We start from the raw sequence: 20,977 nt of genomic DNA, 5'->3' as shown, positions 1-20,977 counted from the left end.
AGGTGCAGAGTAAAATGCAGGAGGAAAAGGTGGTTCCAGCCACAAGAAGAATTGCATTTGCTCTGTTTTGACAAGGCAGGGGTTCTTTGTTTCTTAAACATTTTCACATTGAAGGGCAGCTCTAGGCACTTTTTAAAGTATTCCACTCTCAGCCAAAAAAAAAAGAATAAATTTATTAGAGGTAAAGCATTGCAAATATCCATAGGTAAGAACTGATCAAATCGAACCTCCCCCTCTATATTTCATACCAGTATTTCATACATAATGATCACAGAAAAGGTGATCTTTTCTTTATTCCTAGGCCTCGTCAGCTTTAAGGCTTTGATTGAGGAATCTGAGATGAAGAAATTCCCGGACAACGATCTTTTACGTCACCTCCGCTTAGTGACACAGGACGCGGAGAAATGTGCCTCTGTCGCCCAGCAGCTGCTTAACGGCAAGAGGCAGACGAGGTGGGCACTGTGCACGCCCTGGCTTGGGCTCTTTGGCAGCCTGTTGTGGCTGGTTTTACCCATGACATTGGAGTCTGGGGCTGGTGGGGAACCTGCTCTCATGCAGTCTCCTTGGGCCTTTGTCTGTCTAGGTATCGATCTGGTGGAGGGAAATCCCACAATCAGTTGACAGTGAATGAGCTCCGACAGTTCGTGAGCCAGCTGCACGCCCTGCCCTGTGTCCTCAGTCAGACGCCACTGCTGAAGGTACCTGGATGGGGAGGTGGGGGTGCCCGCCTTCCTGTGTTTTGTACACAAGCCCAGGTCACATGATCAAGTTGTCTTCCCCTGTGGTTAATTTGTACATTTATTTGCAAATGCTTTTAGTAACCCGTTGAGTGGTACGTGTATATAAAGAGATTGTAACAGGCCTGCAGAGGAGAGAGAAGGTTGGAAATTTTTACCTTTCACAGTGACCACCAGCTACTATAGTTGGTACAAGTCTCTCTTAGAGTCACTTGTGTAACTGTCAGTTGGCTTATGTATTCATTACCTTGTTTACCTGTATTGTTGCTAGAATCAAGTGAAACGGCAGAGGGTCATGTTGAACATGCACTGAAGATTCTGAGTTTTCAAGAAGCCAGTTACTGAAAATATTGTTTTGATGCAACAATCTGTGTTTTTTAAGGATCTCTTGAATCGTGTAGAAGATTTCCAACAGCATAGCCAGAAATTGCTCTCTGAAGAGATGCCCAGTGCCGCTGAGCTGCAAGACTTGCTAGACGTCAGCTTTGAATTTGATGTTGAGCTTCCCCAGCTTGCTGAGATGCGTGTCCGGCTGGAGCAGGCCCATTGGCTGGAGGAGGTGCAGCAGGCTTGCCTAGACCCCAGCTCCCTCACCTTAGATGATATGAGACGTCTCATAGACCTGGGGGTGGGTCTGGCCCCATATTCAGCTGTGGAGAAGGCTATGGCACGGCTTCAAGAACTGCTCACGGTATCAGAGCACTGGGATGACAAAGCCAGGAGTCTCCTCAAGGCCAGGTAAACAAGCACGCCCATGCCTCTGCCCGGGGAAGGCTGGCACTGCGTCCGTCCAGGAGCACGGAGCATGGGGAGTAGGGCGGCATGTGGGCACAGTAACTGAGCTGTGTGTGCAGAAATAGCTGAGCTGTTCGGAGCTGCTTTGGAGCTTGGGCAAAAGAATATTAATTTCTTTCCTTGCGTAACCGATTGTGAAATGAATGGTTCAAATGGAAATACCTTTTCTAGAGTTGGTTTAATGAAATTTCCCTGGACCTTGAGGATAACATCTTTGAGAGAAGAAAGCATTTACAAATAAGTGGAACTGTTTAAACCCACAGTTAATGAAAAAGATCCCAAGGAGTCTTAAAGAGAAACATCTGAGAGTCAGTGTGCACTGTCTTTAAGATGAAAATGGTGCCGTAATTCTCCACATTAGTGCTGTTGCTTTGTGACCTTATCTATACGCGAGAGATGGGTTGGATTCAAGCTAACCATCTGAGGGGAGAAGATGATTCCCTCCCTATTCTTGCTTTCTGTCTGACAGATCTTTACTATTCCAACTCACAAGATAAAGTACAAGAAATACCTAGGTTCCAGACATTATTTTGTAATCCTAAAATAGTGGTCATTGAGCAGAGAGTACAAAAGTTTTGGGTTCTGTGCTTTTGGTATGTTGATATCCTGGAGATTTTTCATTTTCTTAGTGAAGCTGTGTGAGTCTTGATAGCGTATCTAGTTTAACATAACGTAAATTATCCCTAAGTTATCTTTTGCAAGTGGAAGTTTATGGTTATTCCAATGTCAAATCAGAAATAAGTAGAACTTAAATGCTTCACTGAGTTATTTGCTATTCTGAATTTCCTTTGAAGTGATTTTTCTTTTTTGTGGCAAGCGGGGGCTATTCTTCGTTGAGGTGCGCGGGCTTCTCATTGCAGTGGCTTCTCTTGTTGCAAAGCATGGGCTCTAGGCGCACGAGCTTCCGTAGCGGTGGCGTGCAGTCTCAGTAGTTGTGGCTCACGGGCTCTAGAGCACAGGCTCAGTAGTTGTGGCGCAGGAGCTTTGTTGCTCTGCAGCATGTGGGATCTTCCTAGACCAGGGCTCGAACCCATGTCCCCTGCATTGGCAGGTGGATTCTTAACCACTGTGCCACCAGGGAAGTCCCTGAAGTGATTTTCCTATTTTCTCTGGTAAGTAAACCACGAGAAAAGTGAGCCACAGTGTAAAAGCTGAGTAGTGTCATTTGCTTTTGTAGGCCTCGGCATTCATTGAACAGCCTTGCTACGGTGGTTAAGGAGATCGAGGAGATCCCCGCGTACCTGCCCAATGGTGCGGCTCTGAAAGACTCTGTGCAGAGAGCCAGAGACTGGCTTCAGGACGTAGAGGCCCTGCAGGTAGGTTTACAAAACGTCCCGTGTGTGTAAGTGCATCTGTAAAGAGCAGTAATGTAAACACTTGCAAAGGGGAATATGTTGGATCTCACTACACAGGTTCAGTGTTTGGGTTGGCCGGATTACTGATTCTCTTCAACCTTGTGTAGATGCACTTAACCCACCCCATCTACTGTCCTGACTAGTTGACTCAGTATTTAAAGCTTAGGTAATTTAACCAACCTTTTCTGGGAGCTTGGGACCCTCCCATAACAGACTTAATTACTTGGTTGGGGTTGAAGAAAAAGAGCTAAAAATGAAGTTGTGGGAGAAACACAGTTTCTAACGTCTGACAAGTACAGCTATCTCTTGCTGGCTTGCCAACTACTTGGAGTTTACATAATGAAGAGTAGCAGATTCAGTGAGTCTTGATACATGATTACATGGCCAAACTAGGCCCTCAGGCCCAGGACTTTCACCAAGTAATGACTTAAATGTGCTCCATACCTACAAAAGCAGTGAGATGAGCACGTTCTAAAGTAACTGTCCAAAGTAATCAGCACTGAGTGTCTGTGCCCCTGTGCTAGATGTTGTACTTGCTAAGACTTACTTATAAGTTAAAATAGAAAATTAAATTCACTTGTAACATTATTAAGGTATAGACAGAATATATTCTATGTTCTTCCCAATTTTCAGCTGGATAACTTCATTTGAAAAGTGGTTGGTGGGAGTGTCTTCCTTTTTCTAACGATCATAAACCAGTGGGTCTTATGGGCCTATTGAGAAAAAAGATCTTGGAATTATTTAATGGGATAGGTTTTTAAAATTTTAATTTATATTGTTCTTGAGGCTCAAATTCTGTTTTGTTGAAGCCATCAGATTCTAGGAATAAAATACCATCTGGTCTTCTGAATATCTATGTAATTTTAAGTGGTGCTAATTAACCAATTGCTAATGAGAAATGCCAAACAGGACAGTTTTAGCCACGTGTTTTCAACAAAACATCTGGACATCTATTCTTGTTAATAGGGAAGAGAAGATACATTGTTTGATAAATATTACATAATTAAGGGGTGACCCCAGCCCGCCAAAGAAAAAACCAAGGAAAGTGTTTGCTGTGTACATAAACTTCCCCAGTGAGGTTTTTGATGCAGGCTCTTGTCTGTGGTTGTTGGAACTGTAGCGGGTACAGTCACGGTCCCCCCTTCCACTCATGGTTGCTGGCAGCCAGAAGGTGAGGTCATGACGACGAGGAGAGGTGAGCATATGAAATCAGAAGCAAGGACACATGTCTGGGTGGGTTTGCTCCCTTCATGTGCTGTAATGTATGCACTACTTAGTACGGTGTTTGCAACAATGTCCATAAGGACGAAAAGCAAGTTTTGCTCCATTCCTGAAATAATAGCCTGGTCTTTCCTTGCGTCATATATTTAAGGACTAGTAGAGAGGTGTGACCAACAACAAGGAACCTCTTCGTGTTTAGTGGATTATTTATTTTAAAAGGTCATCCAGTATTCTGCTGTTCACTTAGGGAGTACTCCATATGTTTCTAAATGGAATACCATAGGCATAGCATATAATTTGTGAGTCACCTTTTTACGCATCCAGCAGAATACCTATGCCCTTACAGTTTCAATCCTGTGAGAATAAATAGAAGGCCCCCAGGTGATTCTTAATGAATAATAAAGTTGGAGAGCCAGTGGGCTTTCACAACTCATTTTTTGTTTCCTCAATAATCTATACTGAGTTACTGTAATTCATCATTGGTGAGTGAATTGTTGTAAAATATTTGTTTTGTTGCTTTTCTTTCTCTAAGTCAGTATGGAAATCCTTTGAGTTATTACAAATTTACATTTCTGTTGAATTTTTTTCACACCATCCATAGGGACCAAAATGACAAGTGAATTGACAAGGGCATAAACAGTCTGAACAAAGGGAGCACAGTATATGCCAGGTCCAAAGTTGTATCCATGGGCCCAGCACAAAGTAGGTTCTTCCTTGTCGAGTGGAAGAACCCACACTGCTCCACCTCCACCACCATCGGTCAGCTGGCAGGTTTTGTCAGCACCCGTCCGTGAATTTAATATGTTGAAATCATGGGGTAGGCCCGGTCCGACTGGTACTTTTCCCACTTACATAGAAGTAATTTTTTTCGCCTTGATTTGTTAGGCTGGAGGACGTGTGCCAGTGTTAGACACACTGATAGAGCTTGTTACACGAGGACGATCTATCCCGGTGCATCTGAATTCTTTACCGAGACTGGAGTCACTAGTAGCTGAGGTTCACGTTTGGAAAGAATGTGCTGCTAATACATTCCTGACTGAGAATTCGTCCTATTCTCTCTTGGAGGTAAGTTTGCAGTTAGCCCACCTACAAGACCTTGGGTCCCCTAGCCTGGCAAAACATGTAGTCCCTCACACACAGAGGTGGCATCACTGACTGATCTATGCTCTAGGAGTTACTTTTCTCAGTGGAGCCAGGGAGATTCTTCTAAGTTTCTACTGAAACTTTCAATTGAAACTTAGAAGAATCTTAAAATGTTTTCTGCATATGTTTAGGGATAGCATTCACTGTCTAAGGAAGAAATTTTCCTCCTTGAAGTTCCTCAGTTTGTTGAAATTGGACGTTTAACCTTGGCCATGCTTCACCACTTGCTTTTAACAAGCTCAATAAACGATCTCATCCACCTCTCAAAGTACTATAGTTGCACTTCTTGTGTTTTTTTGTAAGCTGATGCTGGTCACACATTATGACTGGGATCATTCTGTATCACATTTTTTTACTTACTGTTTGATTGAATCTGGAATCAAAGTCTGTCTTTTTGTGAGATTTCCTTCTTTCTTTCCTCCCTCTCTTCCTTTCTTCCTTCCTTTGTAGAAGAGAGTTTCTGGCTTCAGGGAGGCATGTTACACAGAAAATACTAAGAAGCTCACATCCTTCCCACTCCTTAGGCTTTTATTTGGTGACTTCCTAATGCTTCATCTGAAATCCATTTTACCAGCGGTGGTGCTTTGTCCACATTAGGTGCTGTGTCCTCGATGTGATATTGGCCTTTTGGGATTGAAGAGGAAGCAGAGAAAGTTAAAGGAGCCCTTGCCAAGTGGCAAGAAGAGAAGCCCCAGAGTAGAGAGTCTGAGTGACCTGGAGAGAGCTCTGACTGAAAGCAGAGAGACTGCTTCAGCTGTACGTACTGGGGTTTTTCCTCCTCTTTTCTCCATGGGGGAGGATAATTTCTAACTCTTCTCTTACTTACTGGTCATATTGGGAAGGCAAGTAGAAGAATAACTTTAAAAGTACTCTGTTTTACCAAAACGACTTTGGGAGAATTGTCATTTGTAAAAGTTTTGAATGGAAGGTGCATAGAGGTGCAGAGGATTCAGGGAAGGCCTCCCAGATTCAGAAATAGTCTTTCCAGTGCCCAAGGCTTGGTCCAGGGATGCAGACTCAGGACACCCAGGCTAACGGATATGTGAACTGCAATGCCAACTTACTAGTTTACAACAAGAAATACACCTAAAAGGGTACTGGATACTTGAGTCTGACCTGCATTTAGCATAAGCCCTGTTGATTCAAAGATTGTATCATCTTCAGGAAGGTGAAGCAGTATCTAGCTAATGTTTAGTGAGCAGAGTATCAGAACAGAAGAAGATAGCTATGTGATCTGGATGCTTTTTGAAAATTAAAAAAAAATTTTTTTTTTAATTGAGCTATAGTTGATCTGTAATATTATATTAGTTTCAGGTGTATAGTACAATGGTTCAGTATATGTATATATTGCAGAATGAGCACTGTAAATCTAGTTAATATCCATCACTACACATGGTTGCAGTTTTTTTTTCTTGTGATGAGAAGTTTTAAGATCTACTCTCTTGGCAACTTTCAAATATATAACATAGTATTAATGACTATAGTCATACCATGCTGTACATCACATCCTCAGGACTTATTTTGACCTTTTGATCCTCTTCACCCATCTCCCCCACCAGTTGCCTTTGGCAACTGCCAGTCTGCTCTCTGTATCTGTGGGGTTGTTTTTGTTTTGTTTTGTTTTGTTTTTGTAGATTCCACATATAAGTGAGATCATGCAGTACTTGTCTTTCTCTGACTTATTTCACTTAGCATGATGGTCTCAGAGTTCATGTTCTTGCAAATGGCAGGATTTTCTTCTTTTCTGTGGCTGATAATATTCCATTGTATATACATACCACATTTTCTTTATCCATTCATCCATCAGTGGACATGTAGGTTGTTTCCATATCTTGGCTATTGTGAATAATGCTGCACTGGACATGGGGGTACAGATAATCTTTTCAAGTTAGTGTTTTCGTTGCCTTTAGATGTATACCCAGAAGTGGAATTGCTGGGTCATATGGTAGTTCTATTTTTAGTTTTTAAGGACCCTCCATAGTGTTTTCCACAGTGGCTGCGCCAGTTTACATTCCCACCAATGGTGCACGAGGGTTCCCTTGTTTCCACATCCTGACCAACACTTGTTATTTCTTGTCTTGTTGATGACAGTCATTTTAACAGGTGTGAGGTGATAATCTCAGTGTGGTTTTGATTTGCATATCCCTGATGATTAGTGATGTTGAGCATCTTATCACATACCTGTTGTCCATCTGTATATCTGCTTTGGAAAAATGTCTACTGGATCCTCTGCCCATTTTAATTGGATTTTTGTTTTTAGTAGTGGTGATGCTGTCTTGTTTGTTCTATTGAGATGTATGAGTTCTTCATTGATTTGGGGTATTGACCCCTATCAAATTATAATTTGCCAATATTTTCTGCCATCCTGTAAGTTGTCTTTTCATTTTGCTGATGATTTCCTTCCCTGTGCAGAAGCTTTTTGGTTTGATGAAGTCAGACTTTCAGGATGGTTTTGAAGGCACAAAGCATTGTCCATCCCAGAGCAGGAACATAGCTGCTACTGGGCCTGGGCTCGTCCTTGGTCCAGGCACCTTCTTTATGGTCTGATCCTTCGTAGCTGCCTGACCTCTCTTGTGATTGACATGGGATTGCCCTGATGTGTTTGTGTATTTTGACACAGACTTTCTTTGGCATGTTTGTCCCTTACTTCAGGCTCTAATCAGATGCGGCTGCCTGAGCATAATTCTGGTGTTTTCAAGGTGCTACTTTCCACTGTTATGTGGTTCGTTTTTGTAAAGACACTGTCTTGATCTTTGCTTGTCTGGTCTTGCTGATCTAGTCTGTGAACCTCTGTACATTACCTGTTGATCACTTTGTGATCACATAACCCGTATATGCTGCCTGTACATTGTTTTTAGCTAGAAAAATAAGTAGGTTTCTTAAATATACCAAAGGTTTGTTAGGTGGTTTACTTCTAGATCTGTTTCTTCCCTAATCCATCATTCATACATTTTCTTCTCTCATCCAGAAGAGTCGATCTGGCCTTAGGACTCAGCTTCCTCTTCTGGTGAATCGGGATGGATCTGGTGGTGGCTGGATCCGATCATCGAGAATGGTTTAACTATGACAAATTAACGTTTTAAGGACTTGCTTATAGGAATAGACTTGGGAAGGGAATGGTTCCTGCAGCCTGTAGTTTTTATTTCTAAAGGGGAAGGCTCAGTTTTAAAGGCCTATGTTTACCCCCTGTTGCTCTGTATTTCTCCTTCAGTGAAGTATTAGGATTTTGGTGGTCCAGCCTTCTGCTGTGGAAGATGGATGTGTTAAGTTCGAGGGGGTAGTGACTAACTCTGACATAGCTAGTGATTTGAATTGGTCACCCTTAGGCAGCTTTTACTTCATGGTGCGAGGTGAATAAGTCTGTAATGCCTGGACTGGTTTATGTAGTGGGCGCCTGGTCTGTCCACGTAGAAGTCCCTTGTGTGGACAGCTTGCACGTACTGGTCAGAAACATGTTCAGTGTCACTTCAGCTTTTTGTTGTGAAGCTGATTATGTTTGTGTTTTCAAGTCGCTTATACAGATAAACTGAACTCAGAACTTTGCTGAGACATGGCTCTCGTTTTAACAGAGAGAAAAGACTTTATAATGAGTATACTTGCCACTTTCTGCAGGAAAGCGGCTTGCTTTTATCTCTGCCCTAGTGATCTTACAGCGTGTGAGTGTGTGTGTGTGCATGTGTGTAAGGGAAGTCTGGTGAAGTGGTTCTGTTTCTTTCGTGAGGGACCCAGCTTCACTACACACAGTTCTGGTGTCCAGCACACATGTAAGGTGTAATGTTAAAGGCAGTAAGAGGCACAGGTTACTACGGCTGTTTAACAGACTTTCTCATCTAAAGTGCCCTTCTGGAAGAACTCAAAAGCTACTGGAACTGAAAACAAATCGAAAACCTCAGAAATTAGTACACCCAGACTGTGAAAAGCCTGTATCTTTCAAGAGAGGTACATTTTCTAAGAGAGAAATGTGTGAGGAATTTGGACTTGGAAGAATGGTGTGTGTTAGGTAGCTGCTCACACTGAGGGTTTGCTGGGTGCCAGTCAGAGCGTCTGTCACACAGCCCGTGTCATCGTCGTGGCGGCCCTGTGAGGTGGGCACTGTTACCGACTCTATACGTCTGGAAATTTAGCCACAGTGGGATGTTGTTGCCCACCTGACTTAGTGAGGCAGGCAGAGTCTACTCTGGAGCCCGGTGTTCTTAGCCACCAGGACCCTAGTTTTAGGGGAAGGCTGAGTTCTCTGTGACATTGTCCCTGATTGTTTTCTCCTTTCTAGATGGCAACGCTTGGGGAAGCCCGCTTACGAGAAATGGAAGCCTTGCAGTCTCTCAGACAAGCCAATGAGGGGAAATTGCTGTCGCCAGTCCAGGATGTGGAGATGAAGGTCTGCCTGTGTCAGAAGGCCCCAGCTGCCCCCATGATCCAGTGTGAACTCTGCAGGGATGCTTTCCACACCGGCTGTGTGGCAGTACCCAGTATTGCGCAGGGCCCCCGGATCTGGCTGTGTCCCCATTGTCGGAGGTCAGAGAAACCTCCATTAGAGAAAATTCTGCCCCTGCTGGCCTCCCTCCAGCGTATCCGAGTTCGCCTTCCCGAGGGAGATGCGCTGCGGTATATGATTGAAAGAACCGTGAACTGGCAGCACAGAGCCCGACAGCTGCTCTCGTCAGGTAACCTCCAGCCCACGCAGGAGCGGACGGGCTCAGGACTGTTATGTGGCAGACGGCAGGCCGCAGCAGGACAGGCGCCAGAGACAAGCAAGGTGAGCTGCAACGCTCCTTCGCTGGTTATCGGACTCAGCTCTGTGCCTTCTTCCGGAGCCGGTAGCTCTGGTGGTGCCGCCGGTACCAGCGCCCGCTTTACCTTCGAGGGTTGCGCGCACCTGCCACGTTGCCTCAGTTCCCTCTGCTCCCGATAGCCGGGCACGCGTCCTGTGGAGCAGATTTCACCTCTTCGTATGCGCGTGGGATTTTTCCATTGATGTGTGGGAACCAGATGTGTTTCTTTGTATTTGTTTTCGTCTTTTTTTGCGGTACACGGGCCTCTCGCTGTTGTGGCCTCTCCCGTTGCGGAGCACAGGCTCCGGACGCGCAGGCTCAGCAGCCATGGCTCACGGGCCCAGCCGTTCTGCGGCATGTGGGATCTTCCCGGACCAGGGCACGAACCTGCGTCCCCTGCATCTGCAGGCGGACTCTCAACCACTGCGCCACCAGGGAAGCCCCAGATGTATTTTTAATATACGTGTATTTTAAAATTCTTTGCTTGGCTGTTTTTTTCCTGCTTCCTCTCGTGTAAGTCACCGAGGAGAAAGGGAAAGTGCCTCCTCCTGTCTCTGGTTGCCTTTTGAGGAAGAAGAGCTTTTGATGTGTCTTGAGTGTTAGTAAGTTGCTTCAGAGCAGAGGCGGTGGGTTTCATACCATCTGTGGTCTTTCTGCCAAAGCCAGATTCCCCTGAGTGTCACTGGGACGGCCGGGCTTCTGTCTTCTTCCGTGGGAGACAAGGAGTGCAGCCAGGCAGGCAGTACTCAGGCCTCTCATAATGTTAACCTGGTGACTTCCAAGTCTGGCAGATTCTCTTGCAGATACTACGCGTCCCTTGTGCTGCACCAGCAGAGATGTGTGAAGTGTAGGAGTTGAAGGTCATACAGATTAGGGACAAGGACAGAAGATTGGTCTCTGTTTTATTTGTTTCCTTGTCTTTTTTAAGTTCTCCCCAGGCTTCTGAAATACAGTGCCTGGCACTTAGCAAACGATGTGTTACATTTCTGTCTCATAGTTGAGTTGTGGGTATTTGGGCAGCCTACGCTGGAGACATTTGTGTTCCTTACACACGATGTGCTAGGAGTTCACCTATGTTAATAAAAGGGAAAGGCACAGCTGTTATTTACTTAGTAATTTGTGGTCAAAGGACTGTTTCTCCCAGCTCCTCTCATAAGCTCTGGTGAAGGTGGTGACGTGGGTGTGAATGCTTTCTGGCAGTTCCTCAGTTGGTTTACCCAGAGCGGGTACACGTCTGTGTCAGTCGGGTTATAATCTTCAGAAGGAGGATTACCTAGAGATTAAAAGGCTGTGTGATCTGTTGCCACGCAGAGAAAATGACTTATTTCCCAGTGGTGCTCTTCACCTCTGCAGTCAGTCCAGGTACAACCAGGAAGACCAAAGGCTTGGTGGATATGAGTTGGTTTGGCCAAATCTGAGATGCCAGGAGACTTCTTTCAGTTTGGGAAAATCAAACCTTTCTCTTTGCTGGTTGCTGCCTGATAACCCAAGCTACTTCTCTTGGGGTGGTGGGAGTGGCTTCAGCCCTGGAGAAGCCTCACTGTGCGATGTTCTCCTTCCGCCAGCTATCTCAGCCTCCTGCCTCCACGTCCTTCTCCTTGCCCGGTGCCTGGGACGGCAGAACCTCATATTTACACTCTCCCTTCTCTGCTGGACGGAGCTGTATCCCCCTCCATGGTCTGTATTTATTATTATCATCACCATTATTATTGTTATGATTTTGAGGGCTGAAGAGTAAAAAGTGATGGTGCAGTAGGTTTTTGTTGCAGATAAACTAGGAACCATTAAAAAGGATTTTATCCTCATATGTAGGATATGGATTACTATGTATTTGCAAGGTAGGAGAAGAATCGTAGTTAAAGGCTCATAAATGCAAAAGAAACAGAAAGGAAGTCTTTATATCCGTTGCTTTCAGGGATGAAAGGGTTCGTCCCATGCCAACTGATAATTAAACACCAAGCATCTTGGTCATCAGATGCTAAGCCATGGGTTCCCTTGTTGCTTCATTACTTAGGAGACTTGAGGGGGCTCTAGAGACCCTGCCTCCTTCCTCCTGTCCTTCCCTGAGGGCAACTCTCCCCCATGAGTTGTGCCTGGAACCTTGGGCCCACTCAGAGTGCCCAGGCCCTGGCTCTTCTGTGCTTCTGTGAAAGCAGAGGTATCTCCCTCCTGCATCAGCGGGAGTCCTCCTAGTCACTGATGGACTTACACAGTCCAGTTTGGGCCTGCTATGCTGTGGCTCTGGGCCTGTGGAGGGAACCTCACTTGAAGGGAAAGGGTGGTAATGGGAGCGGTGGTCTTCCTCCACTCATGTCTCAGGTGGGTGTCACCGTGATCTGGTCTTGTCTCCGACAGGTCTAAGCCCAGAAGTGAGTGAGCTGTTGATGGAGGCCCAGCTGCTCCAGGTGTCCCTTCCTGAAATTCAGGAGCTCTACCAGATGCTACTCGCAAAGCCCAGCCCCGCGCAGCAAGCTGACCGCAGCTCTCCAGTGAGACCCAGCAGTGAGAAGGTGGGCGTCGGGGTCTGGGCGGCAGCGTGCTTCGGAGTGTCATCATCCTTCAATAGCTCGGGGACGAGATGCTGTCTTTGGTCCAGGAAAGGATGCAGACCACCTGCCCCACAGCCCTGCTCCAACGGCTGTCACTGAGCACTTTGGGCTCACAACCTGGATTTTGATGCTGGTTTTTAAGCCACTGTGTGAAATTGTGTTTTCTTTTTAGCAAGGTGTGCTTCTCATCATTTCCATGTGATAATAGCTAGAAGCAGGATTATTTTTCTTCAGTAAGAGAATTACTGTAGAGATGAAAATGTAATTATAGCTGGAAAGGCCTTTGGGATAAAGCCTTCATTCTTGGAGTCAACATGTAACAAATGCTTTAACTCTTCTAAACCAAACCCAGCAGCTGGTGTGAGGACCAGGTGACTAGACCAAGGGTACCCTTTTTTTGTTTGTTTGTTTTTTGGGTATTTTTTGGCCACACCACACGGCATACGGAATCTTTAGTTCTCTGACTAGGGATTGAACCCATGCCCCCTGCAGTGGAAGCAAGGAGTCTTAACCACTGGACCGCCAGGGAAGTCCCAAGGGTGCCCGTTTTGAGTGCTGAATTACTTGAAGGGGATAACTAATAATGTCCTGTTTCTTAGCAGCGTAAGATGCTGCTGCTGCTGCTTCCTGTGAGTGAACTTGCTGACCTGTAACATTTAATGCCCCTGAGAATGTAGTCAGATAGGGAGGAATCTCACTGAAAACAGCATGAGGGCAGACGCTGGCATTTAGGATTTGTTTTTCATTATGACACCAAATAGCGTAGCACTGTTATCAGTTGTGTTCAGTTAATGCACCTTCCTCCTATAAGGGGTGGAGATGTGCATAAAGAAGCAAGGTATTGCCTTGGTTCCTTAGCTGTCTGTGGGTTAACACCTAGATAGAAAACACTCTGTGGACGTCAGGGACTTCCTCGTGGGTTTGGCCAAAAGAATGTGGCACCTCCCCTCTCCCGGAGCTGGTTGGCTAATTTGAAACGAATTGTGTCTGTGACATTTCTGTTTTCCAGTGTTGCTTTGGTAGACTAAACAGTGAAGTTAGGTGGTCCTGTAGGATGTGAAGGGGGGGGCGGTGCAGCACGTGTCGGTGTCGATGGGGAGCACCCGCTTCTCGTGCAGCCGGTTCTTGGCATCACTGGTTTTGGCGAGGGGCTAAATGGAGTTTGCCATCTTCCACCCAGAGTGACGGCTGCCGTGGGAAGCGAGACGGAGTCAGCGGCCTCGAGAGCAAACTGAAGAGACGCCTGGAAAGAGAAGGTCTCTCCAGTGAGCGGTGGGATCGAGTCGCCAAAACGCGGACCCCTAAAAAGAAGAGGATCAAACTGAGCCACCGCAAGGACACGAACAGTTTCAAGTTAGAGCGGGCACGTGGCCATGAGCTGGTCCCTTCTGCCGACACTCAGTCCCTGCCCGCAGACGCGTCCTGCTCGGAGCACGAGGACTCTGGGGACGAGGACGCCGTCTGCCCGGCCGTGAGCTGCCTGCAGCCGGAGGGAGACGAGGTCAGTGAGGTTTGGGCCGCGGAGGACGTGCGTTCCCTTAACTCAGAAACCCTGTAAGCTGCAGCTCGCCTGGCCGGGTCTCTCCTGCTTACCTGCCTTGAGCCCATCTGAGTGGATTGCTCACCCTCCCCCACTGGTACCTCTGCTCTCACATCGCTCCTGGGTCTTCTCCCTTTTCTTGAAGAAACTCTTCCTCTGCCCTTTTTCCTTTTCCTGCTCCTCCAGCTTTCACCGCCCAGCGCTAAGAAGGTGGGAGGGATGCTGCTGCCACGCCCTTTGCTTCCTTGTCACAGGGCGGCGCTGTCTTAGCCCCAGAGCAGTCACCACTTGAAGACTGGCTTTGACTCGGTCGCTTGGGCTGCTGTGCCCGAGGTCCCAGTGCTGGGGCAGTTGCCTGCCTGGTGTCTGTCGGGCCTGTTCTCCCCCTGAAAACCCCGTCTCCCTGCTCTCTGTAACCAGGTGGACTGGGTCCAGTGTGATGGCAGCTGCAATCGGTGGTTCCATCAGGTCTGTGTTGGCGTCTGTCCCGAGACGGCCGAGGAGGAGGACTACGTGTGCGCGTGCTGTGCGGCGCCGGGCGCGCCAGGCCGGAGCTAGAGCAACGGACCCTGACTGTAACTCAGGACCCGGCCAGAGGACTCCTCCAGGGTCGCAGCAAAGCTGCAGGCCTGGCACTCAAACCAGCCTGTGAACGGTGCTATTTCTATTCCTTACGGGATCATTTTTCCAGAACTCTTTGAAAAAAAGAAAAAAACGACTAAAAAAATTTTTTGACACTTTTTGTATTTTTTTCCTTAAGAGCCGTTTGTGATTGTTGAGGTTTGAAATGCTGACTGTTTTTTGCAGGGGTTCCCACCAATGTGGAAGGATTGGAGCTTGCACCTTTCATGTACAGCATTAAAATCTTACCTCTTTCTGGGATTTACCGGCTTAAGAGTCCAACTCAGTTTCAGTGCCCAGAAGAGCACCAGAAATTCCAGTAAATCCTCATTTGAGGAATTTCTCTCTTGTTTACTCTGTTACCATATTGGGGAGCTTAAGTTTTTCACTTTCGGGGGTCTTGTTTGTTTCTTTTATCCACTTTTCTTTTTTCCTGGTAGACTAGGTTTATTTATCTAAGCAATAACTTCCATGTTGGTTTCAGTGGCTGGAATTAAAACAAAACAAACTTCCAAACAGTGTGTTGGTGCTTTAGCATCTGGTTGATGTCAGAACGCAAACGTCTAGTTTCTAGTGTCACTGGTGACCTAGTGACATAGAAAAGAGGCTGCTCTGTAAGTACCTGCCACAGCTGTATTTTGGCTTTCTCCTTGCTCCTTCCCTCCTCGCCTGTTTTTTTGGTAGCTTGTATCAAATGTTGCAGTTTATATTGTGGAATAAATCCTTGGTCCTAATATAACACTAAATGCTGGTTATTTAGAGCCATTAGCCTACATCTGCTTCTGCCCCTCCACCTGTGGGCTTTGAAGAGCGGCGGGGTTGCTTGCTTTTGCCTCTGCCCAGCCAGGCTACAGTAGCGGTGGCTGGTAGCCTGCAGACATTAGGGGATTCTTTTGTATCCTGCTCTGTTCGGTGGGCCATATGCCTCCAGTCCCCACTCACAAAGACCCCTCTTTCCTCCCGTCTTCAAGGAATAGAACCTGTCTTAAAAGCCATGCTATTTTTAAATAAGCTTTCTCAGAATGTTGGCAAATCATTCCAGTCCTCAGATCGGCCCTCCTCGTGGGAATGATGTCTTTATTATATTTGAATTGACAGGGAAACTTAGGTTAGGGTTGAGATGTCAGAAGGGGAGATGTAAGGAGAGTGCACCCTCACACAGAGCTAGGAGGGTGTGGGTCGAGGAAACACTTCTGAACACCCAGGCTCTGCCCTCTCACTTTCCTTGCTATATCTCGCTCTCTCTCTCACTGTTGTTACTGGTCATGGATGGCTCACAGCCTTTCTCTGCCTTTTCTTTTAAAGGACTCCGTTCTGCAGTGGAGAAGACATTCTGGTGAACAGACTCTTGCTTGCTGTTTGCTATCCTGTTGCTAATAATACCTGTTTTCCCTCCATTATATAGCCATAAACCTGAAGATGGGTAGAAACAGTGGGTCTTTAATAAAACAACAAAAACAGCAGTTTGTGATGTAGCAGAGATTTAAATGTGTACTGCCCCCTTTTATGCAATTCAGATAATTAAACCTCTTTAAGAATGACTTTGAATCGTCTGCAGTTTTCCCAGAGTTGTCATATTTCTCCTTGTCTGATGGGCTTCTGGGGCCAGTGGAGAAGAGCAATCTCCAGAGTCCGATCTGGAGTGGCAGGGGTTTTGGCCTTTGTTTTTTCATTGACGTGTAGTTGATTCACAACGTTGTGCCAATCTCTGCTGGTTTCTGGCCTTTTTAAGCACCCCGATTCTTAGACTCCCCGACATTGGGGCACGATGCTGACTCTCCCAGTTCCACGGAGAACATAAGGTTAAAGGGGACTTTGCTCCTGGAATAAAGCCTTTGCCTGTAGGGAGGGAGCTTCTGCCCATCTGTTGTGCACCTCCCCTGCCCCACGAGCTTTTCTTCTTCACCTGGAGGGTCCCTGACAGTAGCACCCTTGTGCTGAAGAGTCTCTGCCCCGGTTGGGGGGGGGGTGGGCAGGAGTGTGTGTATGTAAACCACCTCCCACCCAGGTGGGGCCATGGTCTGTTACACACGTCGATACTGAAGTTAAAGGCCTGTCACGTGCCAACAGTTATCCTGCTAGTGAATGATGACGGCTCTCCTGGAGCCTCCATCCTACCTGCACGCCAGCACGATGTGGAAACACGGACCCCCGATGGACGCCTTCTGTGAGGGACCCACCGAGACCCCGGAGTGGGGTGTGTTATCTACAAACCGTGCTTGTGCGTGTGAGCTGTGAGGCTGACCTGTACCCTCGTGGAAGCACGAGGCAACACGTGCGAGACGGTACCACACGCAAGCTGACACTGTTCCGTCCCGGGTCTTGCAGCTGCGTGAGGTGTGAGGAAGAAAGGGCTGAGTGAGATTGGAGCCTAAGCCAGGAGGGCACGTGGGTGAAGAATCTGGTGCCCCCACCTCAGTGCCGTGACTGCTGTGTTTGTTTTTCCTCCCAAATCAGGCTGTAGGATTTCTCACCGAGCGCAAAGGGCTTGCCTGTGTGTCGCCTCTGTCCTGCAGGAAGCCTGGGATTTGGACACGCTGTAAAAGGAAGGTCTGCTGCTTTACCGCTTCGTTTCAGCATCCTGGGAGGAGGGGCTTGTTTACCCCTCTCAGAGCGAATCTGAAGCCAGAGATGCCACCTGAGGTTGTGGCAGTTGGTAGAAACCTGCTTTGTTCTGCCTGCACGCTCTAGTAACGAGAGGCAGAGGTGTTCATGAGACTTGAGGTCTTCAGTGGAAGCATGGGTCCCTGGGCAGGGGTAAGCCTGCGGACAGGATGGGTGTCTCCTGGAGGGCTGAAGCCCGGCCCCCCTGTCCCTCTGGTTGGGCTCTCATCATGGGCCCCGCCGCTCCTTTAATCTCACCGCCCTCTCAAATGGAGACCCGCTTTCGGCTTGCACCAGGCCTTCGTGCCTGTGGGTGTTTTTCTGGGCTCAGCCCCACCTGGGGTTCCTGCCACGTGACACAGACTGGGGTGGACTGTCGATGCCACGTACCTGGGACAGGAGGCGGAATGGCACAGCAGGGATTTTAACCGTCGTTGCCTGTTGTTGTTCAGTACCTGTGCCTAGTCTGTGCTGCGCGTTGGCCTCTGTTAGAATGGTCCTTCCTCGGCGTAAAGATGCAGAGAACACAGTTCCTTTCTGCTGAACTTCACCTGCTGGGAGGAAGAGCCGAGGAAAAGGATGAAGAGCCCGGTGCCTTTCCTTGAGCACCGGGGCGATGGCTCCCATCTTCCACCCTCTCCAGCCCAGCACATGGATCCTTTGAGGCCCTCAACTTCTCTGGGCGGTTCCGTGGGACAGAGAAGCTGCCTGGACCTCGTATGAAGTCGTACCATTATAAATCCACTTCCAAAGCATAATGAGTCCATCTGTAAAGTGTACCTTTCACTTCTTCCAAATTTTTGTAAACATTTTCGTGTTTCAAGATTGCTTACATAGGAATACATCTTCACCTTTTTATCAGTTAGGATGGAACCTTTAGATGGTGACCCAGCTCCCTCTTCTGTTCTGGGCTACTTGTACTAGGATGAAGGGTGGCGAGCGATGTGCTCTTAACTTTCAGGAGGACCCGCTGCGTTGGATGGAAGAATGGGATTGCGAGGTCGTTGGAGCTGCTGCAGGTGAGTGGAGGCCAAAGGACTCTTCTTTCTGTTTCCCTTGAATGGGAGCACAGAGAAATTTTAAATGGCCTTTATCAGGGAACAATGTTATTTGCTCTGTTGAAAAGAAATGCCCAAGACACCCTCTCCCCGCAAGGAAATGTGGGGCTCCTGCAAGCTCCCCTAGCCGGATGTTGGGGTCGGGGGGAGTGCGGGTTCAAAAGCACTGGCTCCTGTCTGCCGGTGATCCTGGTAGGAACATACACAGGAGGAGGCCCCTTCTGCATAGGGCTGGAACAGGTCGTTGGACAGTTCATCAAAGAGTCAGTTAACAGATGAAAAAAGATATGCTTACCTAAGTTGTATGTCCATCCACTTAAACTAAAATTGAGAAAAATTAGTTTGGAGAGGCAAGGGCTTTTCTTTACGGTAATCACATGCATTGTGTATGATTTTTCAGTTTCGGCTTCCTTTAAAATGGATAAAGAATTTAGACATTGTGAAGGAATTTGACTTTAGAATTCAAGATACTTATGTTCTCCAATCTTTTGTTAGAGTTTTCACCTGTACCTAATTTAACAGCAACTTTTTAAAGCAACTCAATCTAGTTTTTATAAAAACAGCTCTTCACACTCATAGGTTTATGTAATAATCAAAACATAATGGCTACAACAGACTGACTCGTGGGCAACTAGGAACAGGTGAGACCGGAAGAGGGCCGACTTCGGGCCAGGGAAGACCCGAGCCGGGAAGAAGCTGCCGTTGGCCAGTCGGGCATCTGCTGTGTTCACAGCTACCTGGTCCAGCTCTTGCAAGACTTCATAAGCTCCTGGGAGATAGCTCGGTGTCCTCTGGGCGGGGCCGTCCTGACCTGCTGGCAGGGTGCGGCCCACCGGGGCTTCTGTTCTCAGCGCGGGTGTCGAGCATCCCTGTCTCACGGGTGTGAGAGCGGAGGGGCGGCAGTCCTAGGAGCGTGGGCTTTGGAATTGGATGAGCCTGGTCTGGCTCTATGCCTACTCTAAGTGAGAGCCAGCCTCGGGGCTCTCAAAGATCGGAGCGTGCTGCCCGGGGCCGGCGAGCCTGTTGCACCCCTCTGCCCGTGCCCCACTGTTTTCTGTTCCTAGACAGCAGGGACTAGAGGGGGCAAGTGTGATGATCTAGGTCACTGCCATCGATGAGTCATCTGTGCCTTTGTGGCCCTGGTTGTGAGGGGCTTTTACGTTACAGAGATGCCTTGAAATCTAGCCGCCCCCCAAATTCCTCACTAAGTTTCCTTTTCCCCACAGATATCAAGGACAGCGGTGTGTCTGTGATGGTGCTTGCCTTACTGTGCCTCTGCGTGTTCCCCGTGAGGCCAGGGTCTGTTGGGCACGGGCCTCCCAACCTTGTTGTGCTCGAGACATTGACTAGCTGAGGTCGTAGTGGACGTGGGTGCCCAGCCCGTTTCCTGCTCTCTTCATTCCCACCCCCACCCCCCGCCCTCCAAGAAACTTCTCAAGGAGGGAGAGTGAGCAAGTTAGAGGGCACTTGTTGCTGCATGAAGGGCAAGCAGTTCCCAGAAAGCAGAGCAGACGGAGGCGGGAATGAGGCAGCGTGCCTGGGAACGGGGCTCTCGGCTCAGCGAGACCCTATCGCCGCCCAAGGCTCTGCCCCTGGAGCCCTGCTCGTGGGTGCGGGCGGAGGTTTCCCTGGTCGGATCGGCCAGGAGAGGAGCAGAGTGGGCTCAGGCAGTCTCTGGCCGCCTTAGACGTTACCAAGGCTCCAGCCCTGCCTCGCATGCCCCCTTCCCCAACTTCAGTCTTCGGGAAATGGGGAGGGAGGGATTGGGGACCGAGGCCCTCGGTGCAGGGATCACAGTTTACAGGATGACCACAGGGAAAGGCTGGGCCGGCAGAGGACTGAGCTGTGCTGACTGGGAGCCTCCCAGCTGGTTCCGGACTCCAGAGCCCCGAGCAAGCATCGTGGGGGTGTGGCCTGAGCAGGACTGCGGGGGCACTCATGAGCCGGACCCCAAGCCTGTGTCCTAGAAATAACGCAGCCAGGCCTTCCCACTGTGCCGAGACCGCTGCACGGCACAGCGCTTTACGGCGGCCGGGTGCCGTTCTTAAGGCTTTACCCCCGCTCCGGAGCTGACATTCCCCCTTGGGTGTGCGGCCATGGCCGGAATTTTGATGGCAAATTGTGCCCTTAATCCTGAGCTTCAGAATTGGAAATAGGGAGCAGGTGGGTATCAGTCGAGGGAGGGACGTCCAGGTTCCTGAGGAGATTGTGCCTCCGGCCCGGCTTTTCTGTCCTAGCCTGAGTTCATGGCAATCACAGTTCTGGCCGACGACCGCAGTCTCTGAATGCGCCGACACAGTCGGGTGGCCCTCAGGACAATCCTGCAGGAGCGTCTCGCGAGCGGCAGAGGGCAGCAGAGGGCCGGCGCCGGGCCGCTTTCCTAACAGGTCCCTGAGCCGGGCCTCTGCGGCCCCTGCTGGAGCCCTGCCTGGGCCTCTCCGTCCTGCCTCTACGCCAGCGGCTGCAACGTGGAGCATCTTAGAGGTTCTGCTCCGTTTAGGGGAGACTGAGTCGTGGACTTCAGATGGGCAGTCAGGCCTTCTACCCAAGCTGCTGCTGGTCCCAGTTCTGTGCCCCGCGCG

General features: G+C 48.3%; 1 protein-coding gene across 1 annotated transcript in view; it reads left to right on the top strand.

The window, feature by feature from the left end:
* The window catches only part of KDM5B (lysine demethylase 5B), a 76,989-nt gene extending 60,603 nt beyond the window's left edge, over positions 1-16,386 (top strand). Inside the window, exons 17-27 of the mRNA XM_059999150.1 lie at positions 302-452; positions 584-698; positions 1,120-1,475; positions 2,710-2,848; positions 4,994-5,173; positions 5,849-6,007; positions 9,522-10,007; positions 11,589-11,700; positions 12,379-12,533; positions 13,753-14,073; positions 14,533-16,386. Coding sequence (XP_059855133.1) covers positions 302-452; positions 584-698; positions 1,120-1,475; positions 2,710-2,848; positions 4,994-5,173; positions 5,849-6,007; positions 9,522-10,007; positions 11,589-11,700; positions 12,379-12,533; positions 13,753-14,073; positions 14,533-14,670 — 2,312 coding nt within the window. The 3' untranslated portion in view covers positions 14,671-16,386. The remainder of the gene's footprint in view (positions 1-301; positions 453-583; positions 699-1,119; positions 1,476-2,709; positions 2,849-4,993; positions 5,174-5,848; positions 6,008-9,521; positions 10,008-11,588; positions 11,701-12,378; positions 12,534-13,752; positions 14,074-14,532) is intronic.
* The last annotated feature ends 4,591 nt before the right edge of the window (positions 16,387-20,977 follow it).

The sequence above is a fragment of the Delphinus delphis genome, chromosome 1 (assembly GCF_949987515.2).
Source record: "Delphinus delphis chromosome 1, mDelDel1.2, whole genome shotgun sequence".
Taxonomy (NCBI): Eukaryota; Metazoa; Chordata; class Mammalia; order Artiodactyla; family Delphinidae; genus Delphinus; species Delphinus delphis.
This window is presented reverse-complemented; position numbering and strand designations above follow the sequence as displayed.